Source organism: Trichomycterus rosablanca, chromosome 11, assembly GCF_030014385.1.
Source record: "Trichomycterus rosablanca isolate fTriRos1 chromosome 11, fTriRos1.hap1, whole genome shotgun sequence".
NCBI lineage: Eukaryota > Metazoa > Chordata > Actinopteri > Siluriformes > Trichomycteridae > Trichomycterus > Trichomycterus rosablanca.
Genome location: NC_085998.1, coordinates 39,625,118 through 39,638,252, shown reverse-complemented (window position 1 = coordinate 39,638,252; position 13,135 = coordinate 39,625,118). Strand labels below are relative to the sequence as shown.

The following is a 13,135-nucleotide window of genomic DNA, read 5'->3' as shown; positions in this document are numbered from 1 at the left end:
GAAGAAGAAGAAAGCGTTTAGACACTCAGTGAGTAAACCATGTCAATAGTAGAGGCAGGTCAGTAAGTTTGTTAACCCAACATTCTACTGTAAATAGGTTTGAGTGAGCAAAACTTATATTTAAATAAATGTAGTGTGTATATTAGAGGACAGATCAGGACCTGATGAGTAATACTGGATCCATATTCATCTCACACTGTTAGTCCAAAATCTATCAACCATCACGAGCCGATTCAGAGAAACGAGAGCTGAAGTTTATTTCAGAAGTACCGAACGATCCGCTCAACCTTAAAATAACCGGCACGGGATTCGACCCCACGTTTTATCTGAAGCGTCTTTATGAACGCCGGAGCTCAGAATGTGAGTGGGTGCAGATCGAGTGGGACGAACATTTTCATCTCATTTACATTTCAGCTTTTACTGGTTTGTTTTGCACCGTTCGGTGAATGAAGCTTTGTTGCTGGTCTACAAAGACACTGTAGATACGAACACGAGGACCTCGAAGCTCGAATTTTACTCAAAATGCGTTCAGAAATTTATTAGAGACGATTTCTCAGTGAAATTTGACTTTGACGTGACGAAGATGAAAAACACTTTGGCTTTATCTATAAAAGAGACTATGATTAAAAGTACTCAAAGTGTGGTAGCAGTTTGGGGAAGACCCTTCCAGCAAGGCTGCATTTAATGACGTAGAACTTTGATGTCCTGTGCAGACCCACAATCTCAACCTTATTGGGATGAATTGGAATGTCGATTCCAAGACTTCAAGCTTCATACGTCATGGGCTTTGAGGAAGCTCTGCAAAAAAAAAGGTATTTTTTATTTTAGAAATGATTCTGGCACCACTCGGGACACCAGCTCCACCCAGGAACATGTTCTGGACCGTGAATGAAGGGAACCGATCCACAACAGGACAACAAACTATTACACATTTACTAACTTACCCCTGTGAGCAATTAGAGGGGCAATTTCACCTAACGAGGTGTTTTTAGCACCTGGAAGAAAATCAGCCCAGTCGGCCACAGGGAGAAGACCAGAGACAGTGATCAGACTCAGGTCTCCAGGGTCCACGTGCCAATCTTCTCACACCAATCCATCTTGACCAATTAATGTTAATATTTAAAGACCTTCAGCTCCCACGAATAGTCTTTTCCTCCCGTGTAAGATCTTTCATCCAACTGGGAATGTAATTACCCCCAAATGCAGCAGGTTCCAGTGTTTTCCGACACGTCTCAGAAGGGAGGGAAGTCGTGCACTCACAAGCCTGAAGAAATGAAGTCCCTGAGGTTTCTCTAATGGCTTAATTTGTTTTAATTGTCCCTTGATTCCCTGTGGGTTCGAATCAGGAAGCTCTTGTTAAAAATAAAAACAGAAGAATGAGCATAACGAATGAATCTTCGGGTATTTAGACGTAAGACGCAATTTATTTAGTAATCACTTTGAAAGCCACTGTATAGGATAGGAGTGTTTTTCTGTCAGCAGTTTGTCCCGGTTGTTTTGGTGACCCTGAATAATTGCTCCAGCTCCACCCGGACCTTCAACAATTACCCCAAACCTTTTTGCTCTGGGCAAATTTAGCCCTACAAAATGCGACACCCCTCTCGCTCCTCTCTCTTTCGACGAGACGGGAGACATCATGCCTGGTTCTCATCCTCGTCTTTGTCTCTTCATCTCTCTGCATCTCACGGGTCAGGTGATGGCTGTGGGTGCCTGGCTGTTGGCACTGGGGTCTGTGATGGGGCCGGTATGGGTGCACTCGGTGGGACTCTCCTGTACCCTGCAGACCAAACCCCTCTCTGGAAGTCTGTATAAGGAAGGTGACGTTATAATCGGGGGTCTCTTCCCCGTTCACTTCGATGCCCCTGAACCCGATCACACGTTCACGCAGAAGGTTCAGTCCGGCCGCTGTGGAAGGTGAGTTCATTCTGGGGTGTTTTTTTGTCCTAAATTACTGAAAACTTTAATTCCTGGTTTGTTTACTCAGCGCTGACTTGCGGTCGTACGGCTGGATGCAGACTATGATCTTCACGGTGGAGGAGATAAACCAGGACTCGGGTCTGTTACCCAACTTCACACTGGGTTACCTGGCTGCTGATACCTGCCTGACCGAGGGCAGCACGCTTGGTGCCACGCTGGCCATGGTGACAGGTCAGGATGAGACGGTATCTGCAGAACGGTGCACCACGGCACCGAACGTGCCCGTAATTATCGGTGACGCCCGTTCTTCTGCTTCCATCGTGGTGGCTGACACGCTGGGTGTTTTTGAGATCCCCATGGTAAACACACAACCTCAATCCTTGACTATGAATTTATTTTTATATTTGAAGGAATTTCTTTCTCTTAACCTCTATTTATTTCATCTCCAGATCAGCTACTTTGCATCCTGCGCGTGCCTCAGTGACCGCACCAAGTACCCGACCTTCCTGCGCACCGTCCCCAGCGACGCCTTCCAGGCTAAAGCCATGGCCCGTCTACTGAAACTCATGGGCTGGAGCTGGGTGGGGGTCATATCCGGAGACGACGCCTACGGGAGGAGTGGCGTGCAGCTCCTGATACAGGAACTGCAGGGCTCGGGAGTGTGCATCGACTACTTGGAGATCATCCCCAAGTCCTTCGCACCGAGCAGGATGAGAAGAATTGTGGAGAGGATCCAGAGCTCGAAGGCTCAGGTGGTGGCGACCTTCGCCATCAGCCCTGATATGGAGGTCCTGCTGAAGGAGGTGGTGAGGATGGACGTTTGTGATAGGCAGTGGATCGCGACCGAAGCCTGGAGCACCTCCAGCCAGCATGCCGCTCTGAGCCCGGCGTGCCTGGCAGGGACTATCGGCTTTGCTCTGAGGAGGGTTGATATCCCAAATCTGGGCTCCTATCTGACGCACGTAGATTTGAACCAGTACCCAGAGGAGGAGCTGGTACAGGATGTTTGGGAGGAGCTGTTTGGGTGCAGGATTGGGCAGGACAATGGATCAGGACCCGCAAACCTACAGTGTACAGACCTGGAGAAAATAAAGGAGCAAGGTGAAGCTTACTTTGATATTAACTATAATGTGTATAAGGCGGTTTATGCTATTGCAAACGCTATTCAGGACATACTAGCATGCCAACCTGGGAACGGACCGTTCGGGAACGGAGAGTGTCCTGATATTAACCCGATAAAACCTAAACAGGTAAACCTAAACCTACCCTAGTTACCAGTCACCACTGGTCTCCTCGGTCTATAGATGTATTTGTTTATGTTGGTATATAATTGTACAATATATAAAGTGTTGATTGTTGTTGATCGTTAGCTTCTGCACTACCTGAAAGCTGTACACTTCACAACACCGGTGGGTGAGGAGGTGAATTTCGATAAGAACGGGGATCCGTCGGCCTCGTACGACATCATAAACTGGCACGTGGGAGCCGGAGGCCGGATGGAGTTCTTACAGGTCGGACAGTTTGATTCCGTGAAGGGACCAGAGCAGGAATTTCAGCTGGATCTGCCCAAGGTCTCGTGGGGAGGAAGCTTCGGTAACGAGGTAAAACACTTGATCATTCATTAGAGTAAAATTTACTGTGATTTATAAATATATATATAATATAAACATTTAATTATTCAGGGTGGTGCGATGTTTTCAGCAGAATGTGTCGGTGCTGCACAACTTCACGGTACATTTGGACATGTCTTTAATCTGGGTACATTGGTTCTCTCAGCTTCCCACAAACATGCCAGTAGGTGTGTGTGTGTGTGTGATCTCTCTCTCTTTTTTATTTCAGGTGCCCGTGTCCGTATGCAGTGAGAGCTGCCCGCCGGGCACCAGGAAGGCCGTGCAGAAAGGAAAACCCATCTGCTGTTACGACTGTATACCCTGCGCATCAGGAGAGATCAGCAACACCACAGGTACTGAACGAATAGTTTGTTTTTAATTATTTATTTGTTTATTAATTCATTTTTCCTAATTATTGACCCGGTCAGGGTTGCATAAGATCCTGAGCCTCCCGAAAACAACATGTTTTTATTGACTCACTCGAACCTGTTTCAGAGCAGTCGGTCCACACGGTGTTTATCACTGATTTACCAATATACACCCTACACCAATCCACCTACTGTTAAGGTTTTAGGAACTGGGAGCAAACTGGATGAGACCCACGCTGACACACGATCAATTTATCAATTTGTGTACAATCACTGACTGTATCTTCTCTGTTGGACTGTACACCCTGTCACCCTCCTATACCCCATTTATTAATTAAAAAAGTTGTTATTTTTATTATTATTTTTTATTATTACTGTTATTATTATTATTTTTATATTTTTATTATTATTATATTATTATTATTATTTTATTATTATTATTTTATTATTGTAATTATTTTTCTTTTTATTATTACTGTTATTATTATTTTTTTATTTTTTATTATTATTATTATTGTTATTGTTGTTGTTATTATTATTAATATTATTATTGAGCTTTGTAATTGTCTCTTTTCAGACTCTATAAAGTGCACCAGGTGCCCGGATCGTTTCTGGTCCGGTGCTGATCGGACAGAATGTATCCCGGTGATTTTGGAGTTCCTGTCCTTCCAGGATAACATGGGCGTGGTCCTCTCCGTGCTGTCCGTCTCTGGAGCCGCTCTGACCGTCAGCGTCCTGCTCGCCTTCTTCCTCCACCGGGACACGCCGCTGGTCCGGGCCAACAACTCCGAGCTGAGCTTCCTCCTGCTCGTCTCACTCTCTCTCTGCTTCCTGTGCGCCCTGGCGTTCATCGGGCGCCCGGCCTCGTGGTCCTGCATGCTGCGCCACACTTTGTTCGGGGTGAGTTTCGTGGTGTGCCTGGCCTGTGTGCTCAGTAAGACCGTGGTTGTCCTGGTGGCCTTCAGAGCGACTCTGCCCGGCTCCAGCGTGATGCGCTACTTCGGTCCGGTCCAGCAGAGGTCGGGCATCTTCCTGTGTACGCTGGTACAGGTGGGCATCTGCGTGCTGTGGCTGGTCCTGGCGCCTCCGACGCCCACCGAGAGCGCGGGGGGTGAGCTCGGGGCCCGGGTGGTCCTGCTCTGTGGCGTGGGCTCCATGGTTTGTTTCTCTCTGGTCCTGGGCTACATCGGCCTGCTGGCGGCCATCTGCTTCCTGCTGGCTTTCTTCGCCCGGAAGCTTCCGGACAATTTCAACGAGGCCAAATTCATCACCTTCAGCATGTTGATCTTCTGCGCCGTGTGGATCGCCTTCGTCCCGGCGTACGTCAGCTCTCCGGGGAAGTACACCGTAGCCGTGGAGGTCTTCGCCATCCTGGCGTCCAGTTACGGACTCCTGCTGTGTATATTCGGCCCCAAGTGCTACATCATTCTACTCAGACCAGAGAAGAACACCAAAAAGAACATGATGGCTAAATAACGTGGGATTAATAACAGACGTGGTGGATTTTATAGAAAGACTTATTTATTTAAAGTTTATTTAATTCATGTTGTTTTATACAGTGAAAGTTTATTTGCATAATTATTAAAGACAGATGTGTATAAGATGGTATTTATAATGGATTTTACTACATTATTTACAGAATAATAAAGTTGTAGACGAGTAAATAAACTGTCATTCTGTGTGATTCTATTTCTCATATTTACAGTTGAACTCAACAGCTGAAGAATTTAATGGTTTTATTATTTTAGGTAAATAAATAAGTTGGTAAAGTGATTATTATTATTATATTATATCATTATTATTGTATTATAATTATAATCTATACACGTTTCCCTCTGGCTCAGTTGTCTCTGGCTCTATCAGACTCCTGCAGTCTCTCCGAGTTTCCCCTCGGAGGTTCTCAGGGGACACGCCCGTCCTGAGTGTCTCACAGTCATTACTGAACCAGCAGCACCTAAATAAAGACGTCCGTCACCCTGAACAACTTTATCGTCGTCTCTGGTTAGCGCGTCTCCGGTGGGAGACGATGTGGGTGAGGAGTCGTGTAAGACGACGCAGGATTCGGCCTGTACAGACGTCCTGATCCGGCTGATCCTGGAGCTTTTGTGTTTAATAACATAATTATGGTCACGTTTTTCAGGATGAATCCGCCTTTGTGCAGTTCTAAATACGCAGCTACAAAGCTTTAAACAATTATTCACCACCAACCGTTTTACTCACAGATAACCTAGAATTTCAGTCTGACTACAGCTTTAACAACTTTAATCTTCCTCGTTTATTTATCTCTGTTTACTGACCGCTTTCACCAGGTCACACTGTTCCTGTGTGTTTTAAAATTCAGCAACCTTGTGGATCTGTTTACCAGGACGCACTGAGGGTTTAGTTTGGTGGTTAAAAGCTCATTTGAGAAGTTTTAATGATGCTGATGATTGTTGTGCATGTTCGGATTTATATAGAATATAATGGAAAGATATTTTTGATTAATTCCTGACTAATAAAACAGAACCCACCAAAGTATTTTAAAAACAAAGAAATATGTATTTATTTATTATTAATATGAATATTAATGTCAATATATTTTCTTTATTAATTATATATTCATTTCTGTTTTATGGCTGAATCTGCAGTGAAAATCCAACAAACATATGACAGTTGCAGTTTAATTAATTAATTTATTTTATTTTACATTTTTTAGTATGTGTGTGTGTGTGTGTGTGTGTATCAAGAGCTCAGTTTGCTTGTATAGTTGAATGATGGGTCACAGTTTGGAACACGAGTGTCCCCTGGTGGTCAAAAAAGAAAATACAACTGCTTTATAATAATAATAATAATAATAATAATAATAATACTAATAATAATAATAAAATAAGAATAGTAAAAATAATAATAGTAATAATAATAATAATAATAATAAAATCATAATAATAAAATAAGAATAAAATAAGAATAGTAAAAATAATAATAGTAATAATAGTAATAATAATAATAAAATCCTAATAGTAAAATAATAATAATAAAATAAGAATAGTAAAAATAATAAATACATTTATTTTTTAATGTTCAGTATTTACTTTATTATGGTTGCAGGTGACAGTGGAACCACGGTGGAGTCTTCACTAAAACACAGGACAGGGCAAGAATCCAATGCATGGCATCACTCACTCACTCACTCACTCACTCATTTACTTATTTACTCACTCATTTACTCACTCACTAACTCACTCACTCATTTACTTATTTACTCACTCACTCACTAACTCACTCATTTACTTATTTATTCACTCCTGCATTCAGTGATTTAACCAGTGATTATACAAACAGGCTTTAAAATAATGATTTTATTTATTTATATATTTTTATATATTTCCTGTTTTCATGTACATGTAAAACTGTCACCTTCCACCCTTTTGCCCCATGAGATATTTTTTAGTATTCTTCTCAGGCATAAAAATGATAATATAACATTTGGGGGCAAAAATACACAAAAGGACCCCGAAACTGGAGGCCAGAATAGCAAATATTTCTACAGCCACGGTGAACTTTCCAGGAGAGCTGACGTACGCGGGTATGTAGGCTATCCAAACCGCGCAGAATATCAGCATGCTAAACGTGATGAATTTGGCTTCATTAAAATTATCGGGCAGCTTGCGAGCTAAGAACGCTAAAATAAAGCAAAAGGCAGCGAGGCAGCCGATGTAGCCGAGCACACAGCAGAATAATGCCACTGAACCCAGGTGGCACTCCAGTATGATCTTATCACGGTACAGCCATGTGTTCTTGACCGGATACGGCGGGTGTGTGGTCAGCCAGGCCACGCACACAGCGCACTGCACGGCCGAACAGAAGAACACCCCGAATCTTTGCTGAGGGGGGCGGAACCAGCGTGCCGAGTTACTGCCGGGCAGTGTGGCCCTGAATGCCATGAGAACCACCAGAGTTTTGCTGAGCAGGCAGGACAGACACAGAGCAAAGGTCAAGCCAAAGGCTGTCCGTCGGAGCGGGCATGCCCAGTGTGTCGGCCGGCCCAGGAAGGTGAGGGCACACAGGAAGCAGAGAGAGAGAGATATCAGAAGTAAAAAGCTCAGCTCGGAGTTATTGGCCCGCACCAGCGGGGTATCTCTGTGGCGCAGGAAAATGACAGCTATCGTCAGAGTGGTCACCACGCCCAGGATAGAGACGGCTGCCAGGGCCATGCCAAAGCCCTCGGTGTAGGACAGGAACTCAATCTGTTTGTCGACACAGCCGTCGCGTCGTGGGTTAGACCAAAGGTCCTCCGGGCACAGGGCACACTCCGACTGGTCTAAATACAAAGAGAAAACAGTTAAACGTTTTCTTCCTTTCATTATTCATTGTTTTTTAGTCCATGTTATTTTTGCCACTTATTTTGAATTTAGTAATAACACCAGTAGCAGTGTATTTTAGTATACTATTTACAGTAGTACAGTAGTAGTACAGTAGTACAGGGACTTATCAGCTTTATCCACACCCATACACTCATGTTTACTAAACAAGGATTGCGGAGGCTGGCACAAAATTTGGTGCTTTTGGTTAACAAAGTAAGTTTTCCAACCCGTCTCGGCCCTACCTGTTAAAAAATGCCTTGTTGACCACCCATAGGTGTTATAGTGTCCGAAAATTGTTTGTATTGTAGAATAAAGAAGCCTTTATTCATTTATTTTAAATGAATGAGAAGATTGAGACTTTTGCATGAAGGGATTTACAGTAGATTTAGTTCTGTGTTGACGTACCTACGCTGTTGCTGATGCTGCCCTCCGTACAGGGCACACAGTCATAGCAGCAAATAGGCTCGCCCTTACGCGTGGCTTTCCTGTAGCCCGGCTTACAACTGGCTGAGCACGTTGATACTGGTACCTGAGACAGAAAAAGCGGGGGTCAGGAAACACCCAAACCCATTTAAACATAGTGGTCGGAATAATCCTCACATGTGTGCTTCTGGAACATGGAAAATATTAATAAACTGATTTAAACGCAATTGGTTTTGTTATTTTTTCAAGAAATATTATTAATTTTTAGTCAATTCTACCTCACTCACCTCTCTGGATCCCTCTGGCCACGTAATGATGTCCTGGTAAAGCATCAGCTGATGCTCGGATGGGATAGAGGAGTCGAAGCGCCCCACTGTGGCAAACTGCATCGGCCCTCCGTCCGACCCCTTCTGCCAGTTTACTATATCATAAGAGCCGGCAGGGTCTCCAAATTCATCGAAGTTCACCGTGTCCCCAAAAATGTTGGTGTAATTCACTTCCTTTAGGTATTTTATTACCTAGTGGGGGGAAAACAAACATGCATGAGAAGAAGTTTAGGAAAAGTCAGTAGCAGATTTTAACTTTATTCAGTTTATCAACATAGAAAAGTCACACATTATGGTTAATTACTCAATAAATAACAGCAAAACATCTTAAATCTAGGCAAATGTATCTAATATTTTATTAGACCAGTTAATCCTGGTCAGGATCGGGCCCAGAAACACTGCCAACACTGGACAAATGTTTTTATAGTTTACAATGCATATCTGCAATTTACATATGCCTTAATGTATATGACACACTATATTTATATATATATATTTTTCTTGTCTTATTACCCGACCCCCTGTTCTCTGTTCCCTTTTCTTTCTCTTATGTTTGCATATCTGCAGGGTTCCCGAGCCTCCCAACATACATTTCAATGTACAATAAATAAACTTGAAACTTGAACTTGAGGAGTATAGCACCACGAGATTTGAACCAGGATCTCTGAAGTGGTGCTCTAGCATAATAGACCTACTGAGAAAAGCTACAGAAGCCACTTTTTGGCCAAAGCTGTACAACAATTTGCATATAAAATGAATATATGTGTATAAATCAGTTAATTTAACTTTAATATATGTGTAAAAAGCAAAGATTTTTGAATTGATTTGAAGATGATTTACTAAAAGCTGTGTGGATTTAATAATGCAGATATTACAGGGACAATTTCTTTTTTAAATATTAATAAAATTCATACATTTAGAAAGGTAATTTACATTAAACTTGTGCTGTATGTAGACAGTTTAAGTGTGTAGAAATATGTTCAATTTATAATTTCACAATCATTAACATTTGGAAAAAAATCTAGAAGGTTGAACCCACCGTAAACAGTATAAAGTTAAACTTGAGTAGTATATATAAGGATTTATACCATTATAACAGGTATTTGATCATATTTAATAATATGAAAAAGCATTTTTCTATCTTGACAGGGCGTGATATACCTGCCAGGGCTGTAGGTTGTAAATATCTGGACACTGGTGCTTTGAGGAGCTGTTGTTCTGGCACATGAGCAGGTTGTGTAATGCGTGTGCTGCGGCGTAAACAGCTTTGTGGACGTTATACGTGACCCGGAGCTGAGACACGTCGTTATAGATGCTCTCGGTGTCCTGAATCCTCTCCTGTCCACTACACGTGCGCTCATACTGCACAGAATCGGCCATCGACCCGACCGGCCTGCTCGTGTTAAACGAGCACTGGAACTCCGTCTCCCAGAATTCCCGGGCGGCGGGGTTGTACGGCTCGGCGAACGGTTTCAGGCCGTGTAGGAAATCCTTCAGTCCGGGGATCTCGGCTCGACGTATAGCAAACCCCACGGTGCCACTGAGCGACGGGTACTTGGTGGATATGAGGGTGGAGGTCACCCAGGCCTCACTGGCCACCCACAGCCGGCCCTTCACATTCTGTCGGACCACCTCCTCCACCACCGGCTCCATGTCCTCCTCGGTGGCGAAGGTCACCAGCACGCGGGAGGCGGAGTCCCGAATCGTCTTCACGATGTCCCTGATTTGACTGTGACCCGGTACTTTGGGGATGACGACCCGAAAAGCCACGCAGACGCCCAGACGTGTCACCTCAGCCGTGAACATGTCGATGCCCGTCCGGCCGTAAGCATCGTCGGCGCCCAGCGTGCCCACCCAGGTCCAGCCGAAGTGCTTGACGAGACGAGCCATGGCGCTGGCCTGGTACGTGTCGCTGGGGATGGTTCGAAAGAAGTGAGGGTACTGCTGCTTATCACTCAGGCAGCCGCAGGAGGAGAAGTAACTGATCTGAGGAAGTAGAGAAATGAGAGAGAAGAGGATAAAACATCATAAATACAAAATAATTATCAGTATTTTATCATTTCAATGAAAGAATAAAAGTGCTTCAGTAAATATGCAATAAATAATAAAATATTATCATATATTACTAAACATTTATTTACTCATTTCAATTAAAAAAGAACCTGAGACTTGAGAACTAATGTTCACTTACTTATTAATACAAATACAAACATTAAAAAGCTTTTATTTATATATCAGCTAACATTTGAGGAGGCTCAAGGTTGGGATGTGCTTTCTCTAATACAGTCACCTCACAGCAAGAAGGGCCTGGGTTCGATTCCCCAGCCAGGGTCCCTTCTGTGTGGAGTTTGCATGTTCCCCCTGTGTCTAGGCAGGTGTAGCCTAGTGGTTAAGGAACTAGTAATCGAAAGGCCACCGGTTCAAACCCCACCACTGCCAGGTTGCCACTGTTGGGCCCCTAAGCAAGGCCCCTAACCCTCAATTGCTTAGACAATATACTGTCACAGTACTGTAAGTCGCTTTGGATAAAAGCGTCGGCTGAGTATTGAAAATGTAAATGTCTGTGTGGGTTTTCTCCGGATGCTCCTGTTTCCTCCCAAAGTCCAAAAGCATGCAGTCAGGACAACTGAGCTTCGCCCAATGAATCAGACCCACCGTGACCCTGACCAGGATAAAACAGTGCTGAAACAAACAATGAGTGAATGAATGAATGAATTTAACACAACTGGAGATGCAGTAATACAATTCAAGCGATTCAGGGTTGAGGGTATTGCTCAGGAGTCCAATAGTGCCAGCTTAGCATTGGTGGAGCTTGATCCAGCAAGCTTCTGAATACTAGTCCAGTACATTAACCCTCCAAGCTACCACTGCCCTGATTATTTTCCTTCACTCAAATAGGCCTTTGTGGCCTGGTTTCCACCCAATCCGACCATTAAACGTGCACATACTGGTGGATAAACACAGCGTCCTCTGCACATGTGCAGGGATTCTCTTACCAGTGGGACCTTGAACAGGTTCAGAATTCTGGAGACAGCTATAGAGAGGCTGGAACCCGAGTCCCCGATGACTAGAGGGATGCTCGGGGACGAACATGCCCCCGTGCTGTTCCTCTTCAGGGGCTGGGAGACCACCGACAGGGCTGTTCTGGCAGACAGCGCCACCGTCCAACACGTGTCGTAGATCCTGTAACCCAGCGTCACGTTGGGCAGCAGGTCAGGGTTTCTGTTGATCTCATTAATGAAGAAGATCATGGCCTGGGACCAGCGTAACGCCCTCAGATTCAACCTGGAATCAAAGATAGTGTTTAATATTTTAATATGAACAGTTTTAGTTAATCTGAGTGTACAAACATCTAGTATCAAGTACTGACAGGACATCATATTAAAAAAAGAACAAATATATATACTGTATATATATATATATATAATCTTCAACAGCTTCAGTAGTCTTTACCCCCTGCATCTCCTCTTCTCTGGCGCACTGGTGAAGTCTAGCTCCTGCTCCACACCCTTAGAATGGATGGGGAACATGGCAGCCAGGATCACCTGACCCTCTTTCTGGACCACCGCAGGGTCCAGGTCCTGCCAGCGCTCACAGTCCGTCCCGGAGGCGCCGTGTTCACGGCAGAGCAGCGACAGCAGCAGTGCCAGGACCTGCAGGAACGGCATGTTGACGGCCACTCCGGCGAGCGCGGAGCGACGGGGGAACTTTATAGATGCCGATTCATGTGAAGCGCCTCTGCGGGGAAATTAAAGGGGTGAGTGAGTTATGCACCGAAAGCAGGATGCGCATGCGCGTCTGGATGTGCGTGCATGCATGTATGCGCATTCACTGGAGATGCACGCATGAAACGACAGCGCTGTTAAAAACTGATCACCAACTTTCTAACATAGACGTGTGTTTATCTCTGTGTGTAATGACAAGCTTTCAAGCATTTGCACAAGAGTTATACGTATATAAAACTGGATCACTAGCTGGTTTGATTTACTTTATAAAACCAGACAGTCTGTCTCTTTGTGAGGTCTTTCACTATGGCACAGAACGGGAGAAAAACGAATCAGGAATTAATTTACATTCACGGCATTTAGGAGACGCTCTTATCCAAAGCGACTTTCAGTACTGTGACAGTATACAGTCTAAGTAATTGA

The 13,135-nt window shown here is 44.1% G+C and overlaps 2 protein-coding genes across 2 annotated transcripts; one reads left to right on the top strand and one right to left on the bottom strand.

The window, feature by feature from the left end:
• The first annotated feature begins 830 nt into the window (after positions 1-830).
• LOC134322974 (extracellular calcium-sensing receptor-like) lies at positions 831-5,478 on the top strand. Its single transcript, XM_063004379.1, has 7 exons — positions 831-982; positions 1,804-1,914; positions 1,985-2,276; positions 2,367-3,167; positions 3,288-3,518; positions 3,757-3,880; positions 4,473-5,478. The coding sequence occupies exons 1-7, from the start codon at positions 831-833 to the stop codon at positions 5,369-5,371; spliced, it is 2,610 nt and encodes an 869-aa protein (XP_062860449.1). The 3' UTR covers positions 5,372-5,478.
• A 1,809-nt stretch (positions 5,479-7,287) lies between these two features.
• LOC134323439 (extracellular calcium-sensing receptor) lies at positions 7,288-12,517 on the bottom strand. The gene is made up of 6 exons (XM_063004965.1): positions 12,441-12,517; positions 11,984-12,272; positions 10,149-10,973; positions 8,949-9,179; positions 8,644-8,767; positions 7,288-8,195 (listed from the first exon to the last, which is right to left on the bottom strand). Exons 1-6 carry the CDS (start codon positions 12,515-12,517, stop codon positions 7,288-7,290), a joined length of 2,454 nt encoding a protein of 817 aa, XP_062861035.1.
• Positions 12,518-13,135: the final 618 nt, after the last annotated feature.